General features: G+C 30.9%; 2 protein-coding genes across 2 annotated transcripts in view; one reads left to right on the top strand and one right to left on the bottom strand.

Annotated features, from left to right (window-relative positions):
* LOC143078587 (uncharacterized) overlaps nucleotides 1-13,692 on the top strand; it is a 336,725-nt gene that overhangs the window by 154,337 nt on the left and 168,696 nt on the right. The gene's annotated exons all lie outside the window — the stretch shown is intronic.
* On the bottom strand, nucleotides 10,566-13,218 carry LOC143079535 (uncharacterized). The gene is made up of 2 exons (XM_076254936.1): nucleotides 13,109-13,218; nucleotides 10,566-12,093 (listed from the first exon to the last, which is right to left on the bottom strand). Exons 1-2 carry the CDS (start codon nucleotides 13,199-13,201, stop codon nucleotides 11,830-11,832), a joined length of 357 nt encoding a protein of 118 aa, XP_076111051.1. The 5' UTR covers nucleotides 13,202-13,218; the 3' UTR covers nucleotides 10,566-11,829.

Raw genomic sequence — 13,692 nt, 5'->3', positions numbered from 1 at the left:
TTTCACATACTAAAATAAAATGATAATCATCTTCAATTACTCGTTTATCACACATATTACAAAATCTCGGACATCTCTCAATATTATGAAATCGACAAGTTTCTATATTCAAACAGTGAGCAGATATATGCGGTATTTACCAATAAATGGTTTTATCAATATAATTTTAAAACAGCTTGATCTAAATAAATTGTTGTTGTCAAATACATCTATGCAACATACATTTAGGCGAGATTTCAAAAAAATTAGTTCATTTCACTATTAAAGCTACCGTTTAATCTATCTTTGAACTCAATTAAAAACAAATTCACATTGTTTACACCCTGATGCATAACCGTACTTTTAAAGCGTAGTCATCCGTATCAATAAATTGTTTCATATCAAAATTGAAGTGCATGAGTATTATTAACGTCTGGGATGAGTGTGAGAAATCTCTGTTGATGGAAATAAACAAAATTTAGCTGATTTTGTATTATTCAATTAATGAAAAGGCAAGCTAGTTTGTGTTTAAAATGATATTGTTGGAATGGATTTATAGCATGAAAAATGTGTGTAACCGATTTTACATTGACTTGGACTGCGAATTTGAAAATCATATATTTGTGAAATCACATTCTACAAGATGACATATTTTGTAAGTACGTTAACCTTTTATTCTTATTCTAGTATCTTTGAAATGCATTTTATAGCTGACTATGCGGTTTGGGATTTGCTCATTGTTGACGGCCGTACGGTGACCTGTAGTTGTTAATATCTGTGTCATTTTGGTCTCTTGTAGACAGTGGTCTAATTCGCATTCATACCACATCTTCTCTTTTATATTTATACAGCTATATTTCTTACAACTGCATGTTATGTGTACATGTTCCAGGCTCGTGTCGCTGAAACTTTGAGAGGTCTCCTTTCAAGTTTGAAAATATGTGAATAGGTCGGGAAAACTATCAGAAATATAGTATGATAAAAAAAAATTAGCAAAGTTCCCACTACTCTTTTTGTAAACTTTCTTGCTATTTCCGGGTGTGTTTTAATCGAAGAATGTTCTCTCTATTGACACTATGGTATATAAACTCATCATATATACCATGATTGACATTTTATATTGACGGAAGACGTGCGTTTCGTCTAAAAAAAATAAGACTCATTAGTGCGCTCGAATAAAAAATTTAAAAAGGAAAAATAAAGTTCGAAGTTGAAGAGGATTGAGGACCAATATACGTATTCCCAATTACATCCACCGTAAGGTCATCTATTCCTAAGATAGAAAAGCCTCTTGTTCAAAAATAAAAAAAAAATTGTTAACTTTAAATTTATAATTATGAACATATCAGTGATAACTCTTCCATCCTTCAATTGCAAACCACATAAAACCTAAACAATTCAAGTGAACTTATAAATTAAATGATGAAAAATCGAATGGCGAACAAAATAGTGTAATAGATTTGGTTTGGCAATCTTCGTTTTGAGACCTTATTGATGGGCTAGCTAGCATAAAGAATTACATGTACTTTAAATGTATAAAATACATATTTTCTACAATGATATATAATTAGGAATGGAAATTAAAAGGCTTATTCAAAAACATAAAAAGGATCTTTATTTGTATATTTAAATATCCTCGAAAATATCTTTGCGTTTGAAAGCTCTTTTAATATATTTTACACGTATATCGAAATGTGTTCATACCAATTGTCCCGCTTAATACCGAACCCGCGTAACCTTAACATTAGGACATTACACGAACAAAACATTACAATTTTGTTTATTACAGATATTTTATCATATCCACGGTTGAATGCACAATATCCCAACCAAGAAAACCGTCTACTGTTAGAGGAGGGACGACAGCCTAGATGTCGTGTGCAAAAATAATAATTACTTGGTACGGTTTCAGCTTGCGTATTGTAATTTTGAATAGTATAGATCGATTCGTGTTTTAAAATCAAATAAACGCTACTGCTTTCACTGATGACCGAAAAATTACTTTAATATATATATATAAAAAACAATGTATTTGTTACATATTTTTGGTATAAAATTATACATTTTGAAGATCATATTCCGTAATGTTATGACCTGAATTCTATTCGATGTCTATAAAGCAAATTAAATCTAATTGCAACGTCTTTTTCAATAATATATAAGAAAAAAAGATAAATTAAGGACTTAAATGAAAGTAATAAAATTCTCCTATACAAAAATATTAAGATTAACTTGAAACAAGAATTTTACCTAAAACATAACCATTCTGACTCCAGAAAACTATGAACAAAATTCATTATTAGCGAACTCACTCTTTTAATAGAAAAGGTCAAACATTCCTAGATATCAGAGATATGCAAATTCTGTAATGAGATTGAGGACGAAAAACACTTCTGTCTCAAATGCTCTAAATATAATTTTTATAAATTTTTTTTTTGACTCAACGAAAATCAATTCGGAGTGTAAAAACACTGCAAAAAATGATACACTTAAACTTAGGATATTACTAAACGCCACATCTCGCAGTCAAATTAAAAATACAGTTTCCTTAATATGAGTCTTTAGAACTGAGGACGGGAGACCCAAAACAATAATTTCAACTGCTACATTTTGTATTTTAATATTGTACTGTATATTTTTGTATATATGTTATGTTTGTCAGAGATCAGTTTTTTTTTTTATTTATATGACAATATAAGTATTTGATTATAAAAATTCAAGGCAAACGTTTTGTTAACATTTCGTTAGAAATCATTGAAATATATAACAATTTTTAAGAATATTATTCATACACACAAAAGTCATTATAATAAAATTGAGAATGGAAATGGAGAATGTGTCAAAGAGACAACAACCCGACCATAGAGAAGACAACAGCAGAAGGTCACCAACAGGTCTTCAATGCAGCGAGAAATAATGTCTGAATCAGTTGATGCATATATATTCTTACGACGCTAAAAACGGCGATTTTCCAGTAAAAATTTCAAATGTAATTGTCAAATACGTGACAAAATACGTAAACCCTATGACATAAAAACTTTTTGGGGTATTTTGATTTAATTCAAGATAAAATAAACACTTGATCATGACAAAATTTTCTTTGAAAATTAGTGTTATTTGTGCATAGGTCGACTTCGTTCTCTATGACTATTTCTATTTTTTTGTGTAAAGAATGAATACAATATAACCGATTTTGTGTCAAATGCAGTTTGGTACGAAATAATAGCTTAAAACCTTTCAAACTATTCTAGTAATTTATCCATGCCGTATGGCGTAGGTTATGATTAGCCCTCGGGGAAAAACATTCAAAATTAATGTAGGGATAATTATGACAAGTACGTGTATTCCCGACAAACAATGACAATTACCAAATTCGTTTATTACGTGTACATGAATGCATTTTGTATAACCATTAAATCTGTGGCACCAAATCTATATATGTATAACTGTATAAATTACCCAAGCAGGAACATATATATAATAGTTAGATTTACTGTAACCAGATTCACCTTTTATATTTCTTGACACGTGTGTTGTGAGGTTGATTTATTTTTAATAACTAAATAGATAAAAAAAAATTAACGAATATATGATACATAATTGTAGATAATACAAAACTGGCTGTATGACATTATAAGTAATAACACGGGCCATGCTTGTAAAAACTGTGTGATAGTGGTTAGTTCGTATAATAAGTCAACGTTCGGTATAGTCAGGGCTCGAGAGACTAGTCAGGGATTGTTTTACACCAGGAGCCTTTGAATTTAAAAACATGGAACTATGTTATTGCCAATCAGATAATTATTGTACAACTAAATACTATTTTTGACTCTTTGGCTCTCATACCACAATGCACATCTCCTAATCTATCTTTACGAATACGTCGCTTCTATATATCATAGTCCATATTTAGCAAACGACAGTGTAAACCGAATATTTTGTGTATGAGTGTCTGAAATGATTCGATGACATACTAGTGTATAATGCAGGCTGTAATCTTTCAAATTTCTTCCTTTATATGTCATGCATCAAATAAAAAGTAGTATTATACATGTGAAAATTAAGGTGACAAATCTAAGGTAAAGTAGTGACTAAGACCAACGCGTCCGTTGTGTATATACCGCAAAGGATTTCTTAGTGCACTAAGAAGAAAGTTTAAGCTCTCAGGACTCTAAAAAAACAACCTTTTAAGGCCCCAAAGAACATGCCAGGATAAAAGAGAATATTAGTATATAACTCATATTAATGGTATCAATAGATATAGTAATTGTGAAGTAAAATGACTTTTTAATCAGCGTGTGCCACTCGGCACGTGACCAACGGCTTAATGAAAATTCCCAATCATCACAATAAAAAGGGCTTTCAAACTAAATGGTAGACCCGACCCCCAACATAGAATGGTTAAAATTTTGAGTTGGAGCCATTAAACTGCTCTATAATTTGACGTAATTTGTACACTGCACTGTGAGTATTTGTTAGATAATCACGCGCGATTTTATTATTTAAAGCTTTAAGGAAATGCTGTACGAAATAACTAAGATCAGTTTATTTGTACTCGTAACAAAAAGGAGAAAAGATTGGGCTGCCTCTCTGCAATTTTGTCTAGTTACTAATGTAAAATCAAACTTTAATTCTCCGGCAATGCACATGTTGATATATATATTGTATAGGTCATTCCAACACTTACACTTGTTCTTTTATTTGAGTGCCGGGCTATTTAATTACCATTTTAATTCAAAGCTTGGATTTGAATCCTTCATTCTCCAGTACGTTTGAATTTCTACATACATCACAGAAAGTAATGAAAGTTGTGTGTTAAACGTCAATGCGAAAGCAAACAATCCATTAAAGAAGACTTTTAGAAGGCAAATATTTATCTTTCGTCTGACAGCACGTATACACCACAGTTATCGTAAATTATATAAACATATAAAAAAAAATCGAACAAAAAAACATTTTTTTTTTTACAAAAAGAGAAAAGAACTGATAAGTGCGGGTTTTCCATGCGCTTTTTGTAGCTTGCCTTCTTTATTTATGTTTCGATATTTCAAAACTTAATTATTCTTTTTATCTATTCATGATAACACGTGAAAACCACACCGGTGAGACCATATATGTCATAAACTTACAGCTGGTCCTGAACATGCATGAAGTATTTGCCACTGGACTTTAAACAACAATCAATCACACTACAACTTATAGTATACTATAGTTGTGAAATACAAAATGTATATTATAATGATACAATTAGCCAAATAAATAGAATACAAATACACACTACTTTATATAACTGACACACTCTCTAAACTATATAAGTAGAGAAGCGAAAAGTTTCCTGTGAATACTAAACAACCTTTCGAACAGCACATGTTTTAATGGGTTTCCATGCGGCGCTCAAATATTTTGCATGGTCTTTGGGTATAGTGTTTAGACATATATGATATTCTAAGAACCTTTAACGTATAATAGATTCAAATTCGTTATTTTCCTCAATAAAAAAAAAAAACAAGCATGTATATTAAAAACTGACGGTCAGACATCACTAATACGTGTATACACAAATTAATTAATTCTTTATTAACGTTTAGCCCTACGGCACCTTTTTATTAAGAATGATGATGAGAGTAATAAAATAGGTATGTACTTTCTTACGTTATGGATCAATGATTTTGTTACCTGTTGACCCGGTTGATTACTAGCACGTGCCATTGAACTCGACCATTTTAACCAAAACAGATTTTGTTTTTTAAATTAACGCCATATATATATATATATTTATATTTATACTAAGTACTGTATATATATTATATAGATTAGAAAATAAATATTAAAAGGAAACATTGTTCGAATGAAAATTTGTATACGGTGATACTTTAACACCGTCCCGACAGAGACTGACTGCAGTATTATGATCAGCTTTCGGAATCCGGAAAGTCTTTTTTCGAATTTCCGGATGTCGGGAATATTTTTTTTCAAGTTTAATAGAGTAACTCGCACGAAAAAAAATAAATAAACATACGGTAAACTAGGATTAATCAACAGACAACGAATTAAAGCAACTGTCATATACATAAAACAAAAATATGCATGTGTTAATTTGCCTCCGCTGCATTTCTGTGGATTGTCTCATTGGCAATCATACCACATCTCCTGAAGTAACTTTTTTTAGGTTACGTTAAGGATTTTCCGTTACTAATATTCAAATACGAAAAACTATTTCACCGGTGTTCACAACATTTTAAGGTTAAATTTATGGCATACATATTGGAGTGTATACAATTAACATACGCCCTTGCATTTAATTTATTTTCAATATATATTTATATAAACTAACATTTATTAAAAAATAAACAACATGTATAGACGAATAATTTAATTGTTCCTCAACAGAACAAGAAAAGAAATAAAGAATCAACAGAAGATTTAATCTTTTTTATTAAATAATCCGGCAAAATATACTTCAAATTCTAATATTAAAATACATATATACATATTAATCTAAAATTCATTATCGAGTAGAAGGGGCGCAACTCGTGGTATCAAACCGGTATACTGAACGGATCTAAACAGGGTCTGACAATTATGAACGTAATTTTGTATCCATGGTCTGTTTTGGTCTGACACGCTCTTAACGGATCTAAACAAGCCGCTAGACGATTCAGTCTTTTCCGTCTTGACATGCCTTAACGAACTGATTTACCTGGTGAGGCTATCGATCTGAACGACGACTGAACGATCGTAAATATCTTGACGAATTTCTCTAGCGGTAAATCCAGTCAATCAAGATGCGATCAGACCAAAATGACCGTTTCAGACTGAAATCGTGCTACTAGTGTATGGAACAGTATTCCTGTAGAATAAAAACAAATATAGGGAAAATAATTTAAACAAAATTTTTAAGGACAAATATGTTAACAAAATGTAACACTTATTTTTTATGTTTTTCACCATCATTTAGAAGGCTTGAGAGGAAATTCATATTGTATTATCTAAATTTACTCTTTCTAATTCAAACAAATTCTTATACTTATAGTGTTAAGATATTTAATTGTACACGTATGAAAACAGTCAAGAGGCTCACCATAATACAAAAGTCCACTGTATAAAGTCTCACCAAAGAATGCATGTCAAGATAAGAGCATCATGTTCTCCTCCTTTAAGACATCGATCAAAATGCCCCTGTCATCCGTCAAAAGCTTGATTATTACACACGTGCCCTATGTCTGTCCTGTCAAATCTTATCATATAATACCTACCCAGAGCCTAATCATAATTTATATATTCTCTCTCTCTCTCTCTCTCTCTCTCTCTCTCTCTCTCTCTCTCTCTCTCTCACACACACACACACACACACACCCACTCACACACATGTATCCATAATATAGCTAAATGCTAGTGTCTTAATTCAAAGGTATAGTTTCAAAACAGCTTTTCTTTACACTTAAAAATATTCATTTACCCAACCAGGGCATATTAGACAAATTGTGTCAAATGCAAAAAGTTCATGGACATCAATATATTGAACACACATAGAAAAATGCTCATCAAAGTAGTTATAATCCATGGTACAGAAGTCGTACTTGCTCCATGCAATTATATCTAAAATTATTCCTATTACAATGAGAATCCCAAGTATGCCACCAAGACATATCTGTATACCACCGAACACCTTAAATGTCTTCACTTAAAATTCTGGTTGCTGTTGATCTACTTGTAGAACCTGTTGTACTCCCAATCCCTGGGGTATAAATTGGGATGACATCGGGATATTTGAAGTCGTAGTTGACATTCTGAAATTTAAAATAAAAGTCAAACAATTTGATTCAAAAACAGTGTTCGGGTAGACCCCTTCTACAAGAAAAAGTATTCGGTTACAAAGGGTCAAATGCAAAGGCGCGTAAACTGATCAGTGTCATATACAAAACATCTAAGCGACATCATGCGAAACAAAATTGATACGCAAGAAATAAAAGAGGCGGAAGAAAAAACATAATGATCAGTAGAAATTTAATAAGTCTTTCCACAGAAAAGTGGAAGGACCTAATTAAAGTGAATAGTAATTAGAGGAAAATAACGAACAAGTGAAAAGTGCTAAGTCCGCGGAAAATGACCAATAATAATGAATAAAACGAAGGGGATAATAACAATCTTGCTTACAAGAATTTCAAAGTGTCTTACCAAAAGAACTACAGAACTACATCAAAATTGAGAGGTTGCCGAACAAAACTGAACTAATCAAAATATATAAGGTATACAGATGGATGTTTAGATAAAGTTTAAAGCATCCTGACATAACATTTAAAAACACAATAGAATGGAGCAAAATATCCGAATTCATTTCTTAAATTACAGGGTCCATAAAGGCAATAGCAATCAGTTACAATTGATTGACATTATTGATAATTACAACAATAAATTTCCCAGTGTATATGTATATTTGGTACATAATTATCGGTCAAAATCAAGACTATCAACCATATGAATTATAAATACACAATCAAATTATAAATTACATAATATGCACTCATCATACAATTATTTTCTAGTATCACTAATCAGACCTGATCTCCTTAAGATAATTCACTCTCTAATATAACAGCCCATTGTTTCAATAAATGATATACATTTATTTGCCAAGTGCTATATAAATTCAGAAGATTTATGTAAGTTTTTTTCGTGTAACAAATGTTCACAAATATAACCAAAAATGTTTTTGAAATAATGTCGGAAAAAATCAATGAAAAATGCCAAGCAGTATAATGTGTTTTATCTCCCTTTGTTAACTATTTCATGATTTGTAAACAATTTTATTATATTCACATGTCCTTTTTTTAAGCAATTCAATGAAATATATTTACCAACCTTTTCTTTCTGTGTCCAGCGGTTTATCTAATTTAATGAAAACATGTTTGTCAATAATAACAACGATATACCTGTTTTTTAAATGAAATACCCATTCAAGCGACCAATGACCTGAACCTTCCTTGACTTTATTTTTCTCTGCGTATTTATATTTCAATACAGTTTAAAAGCTCACATTTCGTTAACAATCTACTGTCAGCCATATCGGAGGAAATCCCCATATAAAGCTCTGGTCAATTTACCCTGCATTTGTTTTACTCATGCAGTAATCCCAAGGATTTGTTAAAATATACTGATATTGAAATATCCTCGTGTCTATTTATGAATCACTTGACAAACAAAATATTATCTAGACTGAATTTTGTTGCTGTAATTTCTAACGGCATCTTTTACTGAAATGAATTAATTTGATTTCAACGATAACAATTTCTCAAACCGTATTTATATTAGTCTTTAATAATATCGGAGGATATCATTCAATACTCTGTAATGTAATGTCACTGCCCTTCTTCTTATAAACCCTACACTTTTTAACATCCGATATTCTATCAAGTTTTAATAGAATAGGGTTTTTTTCGTTAGGAAAGTCATTCTTTATTATTTTAAATCTGTTCTTATCTTCTTATTATTTTCTTAATTGTATGCAACTTTCATACAAGTGAGAGGTTTGGTTAAGCTAGCTTTGAAACCAGACTATGTTTGATCTTTTAACTTTGCCATTAAGTCGGTATTATTGTGGGTTTTTATATTTTCTTTTCTTGGAACTCACAATCTCATTCTAAAGATAATTTGATAAGTGCTAGTCTGAATCTGTATATGTGCATGTTAATCGAAAAAGAAATCGACTGCTCCTACAGCCACGAACCGCAAAACACCATCCCTCGGTGACAAGTATTTCCGGTGCATTTATTCGAAAAAACAAGTCAGTTGTCAATATATATTGGGGACAATATGATAAAATTATTTAACGTTGCGATAGTTTGGTAACTGTTACAATCTTCAAGTGCAATATTTCGTCCTTCTATCAGATGTAAAACCTACTAAAATATAAATCTGATTGGATTGAATGCTTATTTATTTTTGAAGGAGTTATAAGGACTATCTTATCATTTTTTTCATATATTTGAATGCCTTTTAGTTATCTTTTTTGGGGGATAATTTTTTTCATTCAATTTCTCAGACCGTATTTATATTAGTCTTTAATAATATCGGAGGATATCATTCAATAATCTGTAATGTATGTCACTGCCTTCTTCTTATCAACCCTACAAATCTTTAGTTTCCTGTATTGTAGTACATGTAGATGACATTGTTTTTAGACATCACCATGTCGTTACTTTTCTACTTGAATGTTGCACATTTTGTTATCTGGTATATAGCTGTTTTACAAATAGATTTCTAACTTTTTAACGCCCGTTATTTGATCTTTGTGTGCAAGTTGCATCATTGGCTATTATTCCATACATCTTAATATTTGTTTCATAGTGTAGGGTTTTATTTATGTATTTGCTCAGCATACTATCAAATTTGTTTCTTAAAACATATATAAAACCTGTATGTTTAAATCAACTCCAACTTTTGGATGTAAAGAAAACAAGACCATTCATACTACGGCCAGACTGTTCTGTAATCGCCTTAATTTTATCTTCAATTTGCATATAAAATGCTTTTTTGCCATCTTTAACAAACTGTAATTGAACAGTAAAATAAAAAGAGTGTAACCATTGTTCAAAAGTTTCAATCTTTTAATTATATATGTATCTTAGCTTTATACAACACCTTAAAGACGCTTACTTTTTTTTAACATGTTTGTGACTATAACAGTATATTTGGTTTGAAATATATTTATTAAATTATGTAATATATACAAGGAAATTCCAGTAAAAAGAATAGTATACATCTATCATCAATCATGAATCCACACCTTAGGCAAGCTATTTGCAAGAAAAACATTAAAAAAATTAAGAAGTACCAAAAAAATATCAATGGAATGAAAGGAACCAAAAATTAATGCAATACAAAAGTATTTAATACTATATACATGTATATTATTATGAAATCTTTCTTTACGCATAATGTTATTTTATATCATTTTGATACAATAATCAGTTATCAATCCAAATACTTTTAAATAATTAGGGGTTTGATTTCACCATTGACCATTGAAGCATTCAATGTTTTATGAAACTTTAAGCTGTAAAACGGAGTATTATTTCATATTCTTATTAATTAATACAGCAATTGTGGTAATCAAAAATGTCAATTTTGGTGTCAAAATATGCTACTGTTACTGATGCTATATTTATTATTATTCTATAGATTCTTAAAATATGTGTAACTAGGACTTATTACATTGCTAATTGATGTATTCATCAAATAAAGGCAACAGTAGTATACCACAGTTCGAAAGACATTAATCGATCGAGACAAAAACAAGTCCGGGTTACTTTCAAATACTTATATTATACACAAATATCATTTTCAAATTAACTGAAAAAAGGTTTCAGTTGTTGTAACTGTTCATATTAGGTATGTAGACAGCGGGAGGTTATTAATATAGACCTGTTTGTATTTTGACAATCAGATACAAGTATGATTAAGCTAAAAGAGATTAAACATTACTAATTCTGATCATGTTTTTCGGTGAAATAAGAGAGAAGTAAAGAATGAGAAATGGTATAATATGGTATTCATATATATTTTTTTCTTTTTAGAGATTCATTTCCAAACTGGAAGGTAATTATTGTCTTCCATACTAGAACACTTGTTTCGGAAGATGATCACTTTTTATTAGTTTCTATTTGTACCCAAAGTAAAACCTTTCATTACCTTATGTTTTCATATTAAAAAAACTAGGGAAAAATCAATGAAATTCAAAGCACATATTCTTAAATCATATTAATCAATATCACAAGTGTAAGTTATTTATAAATCAAGATAAATTGTCTTTTGATTTTTACAACTAACACAATTGCATGTAAGAGATTGTTACTCTTTGTAAGCAGGTGGATTAGTATCAAAAACCTGTCCACCGTTCGGTTCTGGTTGTGTACCACCAACAGCTTGAACCTGCTGTTGTGTAGGTTGAGTTGTTGTCATTACTTGATACTGTTGCGCTGCAGGATATTGAACTATTGGGTTAGCTTGTTGTCCAGTAGCTGTCATAACCTGGTGGCCGTTTGCGATAGGAATCTGAGTCTGTAATAGGCTACGAAACATTCCGGGTTGGGTACTTTGCATAATAACAACTCCCTATAGAGAAATGAAAGCATACATAGTTATAATTAAGACCACGTCTTTCCTCAAGAAACAGTGATCATTTTTATCTAAATTATTAAAGTTGAATTTTCATACAAAATAGTACAACAAACTCATAGTAACAATTGCCCTTTTCTGGATCTTGACATTCTTAAACGGGAAGCCTAATACAAACATTTATTATATTAGAGATGGTTTTTATTTCCTATTGTTAATTATCAATTTTTAGATGGTGATGTTCCCTAGTCAACATCTTTCGGTGTTGTTCTTTCTCCGAACGAAAATGACTTCTGTATTACTGAAAAATTATAACACAAGGGGTTTCGATATCACTAACTAGTCAAAACATTTACTAAATTTTATCATCGGTACAAGGACACCATTTGTAAATATTATTCAACATGGAGAGATCTTATACGTTCAGGTAGTTTAATCCGATGTTTTATTGTAATATTCTTAACAAAGCACAAACATGTTGGCATTCAAATCAAAAGCTAACCAAACCTTTAAACGTACTTATGCGGAAGGGATATAGTTATGATACTGTTGTCAGGTCATTAACAATGATTAATGATTGCACAATTAATTGCATTAATATTGGTTCACTCATACCGTCTTTGCATCGGAAATAAACACATTTATTCTAAAACTAGTTGTTTGCATGATATGGGTTATGTTATTCTCATATGTGTTATGATGGTATGATACTTAATCCCTAACGGGAGAGATTACGCTTGATTTTCAAATGACGAAGACATAATCTTTCAATCAGTTTAATTATGTCTGGAGCTGGCATGTCAGTAACTGCTAGTAGTCCTTTGTTAATTTATGTATCTTCTATTATGCATAATAACTACCTTTGCACAGACAGATTTGTGTAAGCCTCAGTCGAACACGATTTAGTATTGGTTGCGTCATCTTAACATGAAATCCTTTGACCCAGTGTGTGACACAGTTGGATACAGTAGGGGAGTGAGAGGTTTCGAGTGCTGGTGCAATATTTACTTACCTGCTGATTTGAATTCCTCTGTGCGGAGCAGCAACAACAGAAAGAAGCGGCAATGATTACTACTACTACTTCTGCAAAGGTCAACACAGTCATGAAAGCTGACAGAATCACAACTGAATTGTTATTTCCTCTCTTAAATAATCAGTGTAACTTGTCAACATAAACCAAATGAATGGACTAAAAAATGACTAAACAAGTATTGTTTATTACTATATGAAATTATTATTTTGACAAAAATACTGAACTCCGATTAGAATTCCAATCGGAAAGTCCCTAATCAAATGGCAAAATCAAAAGCTAAAACACATCAAACGAATGAATAACAACTGTCATAATCATGACTTATGTAGAAAATGGTGGATTAACCTGGTTTTATAGCTAGATAAAAACAAGTACAACACTATTTGCTTAACTTTAACTTAAAAGGTTGATCTGCAATGTTTTGTTCTTTTCTAAGTGTTATTTAAACCAATCGTAAACGACATTGGCCATTTTACAAACACGACTTACAAAACACAGCTTTCGTTTGTCAAGTAAGTATCAATATCCGATTCAGTAGACACACAATAACTGGCTGCAAAGTA

The sequence above is a fragment of the Mytilus galloprovincialis genome, chromosome 6, assembly GCF_965363235.1.
Source record: "Mytilus galloprovincialis chromosome 6, xbMytGall1.hap1.1, whole genome shotgun sequence".
Taxonomy (NCBI): domain Eukaryota; kingdom Metazoa; phylum Mollusca; class Bivalvia; order Mytilida; family Mytilidae; genus Mytilus; species Mytilus galloprovincialis.
This window is presented reverse-complemented; position numbering and strand designations above follow the sequence as displayed.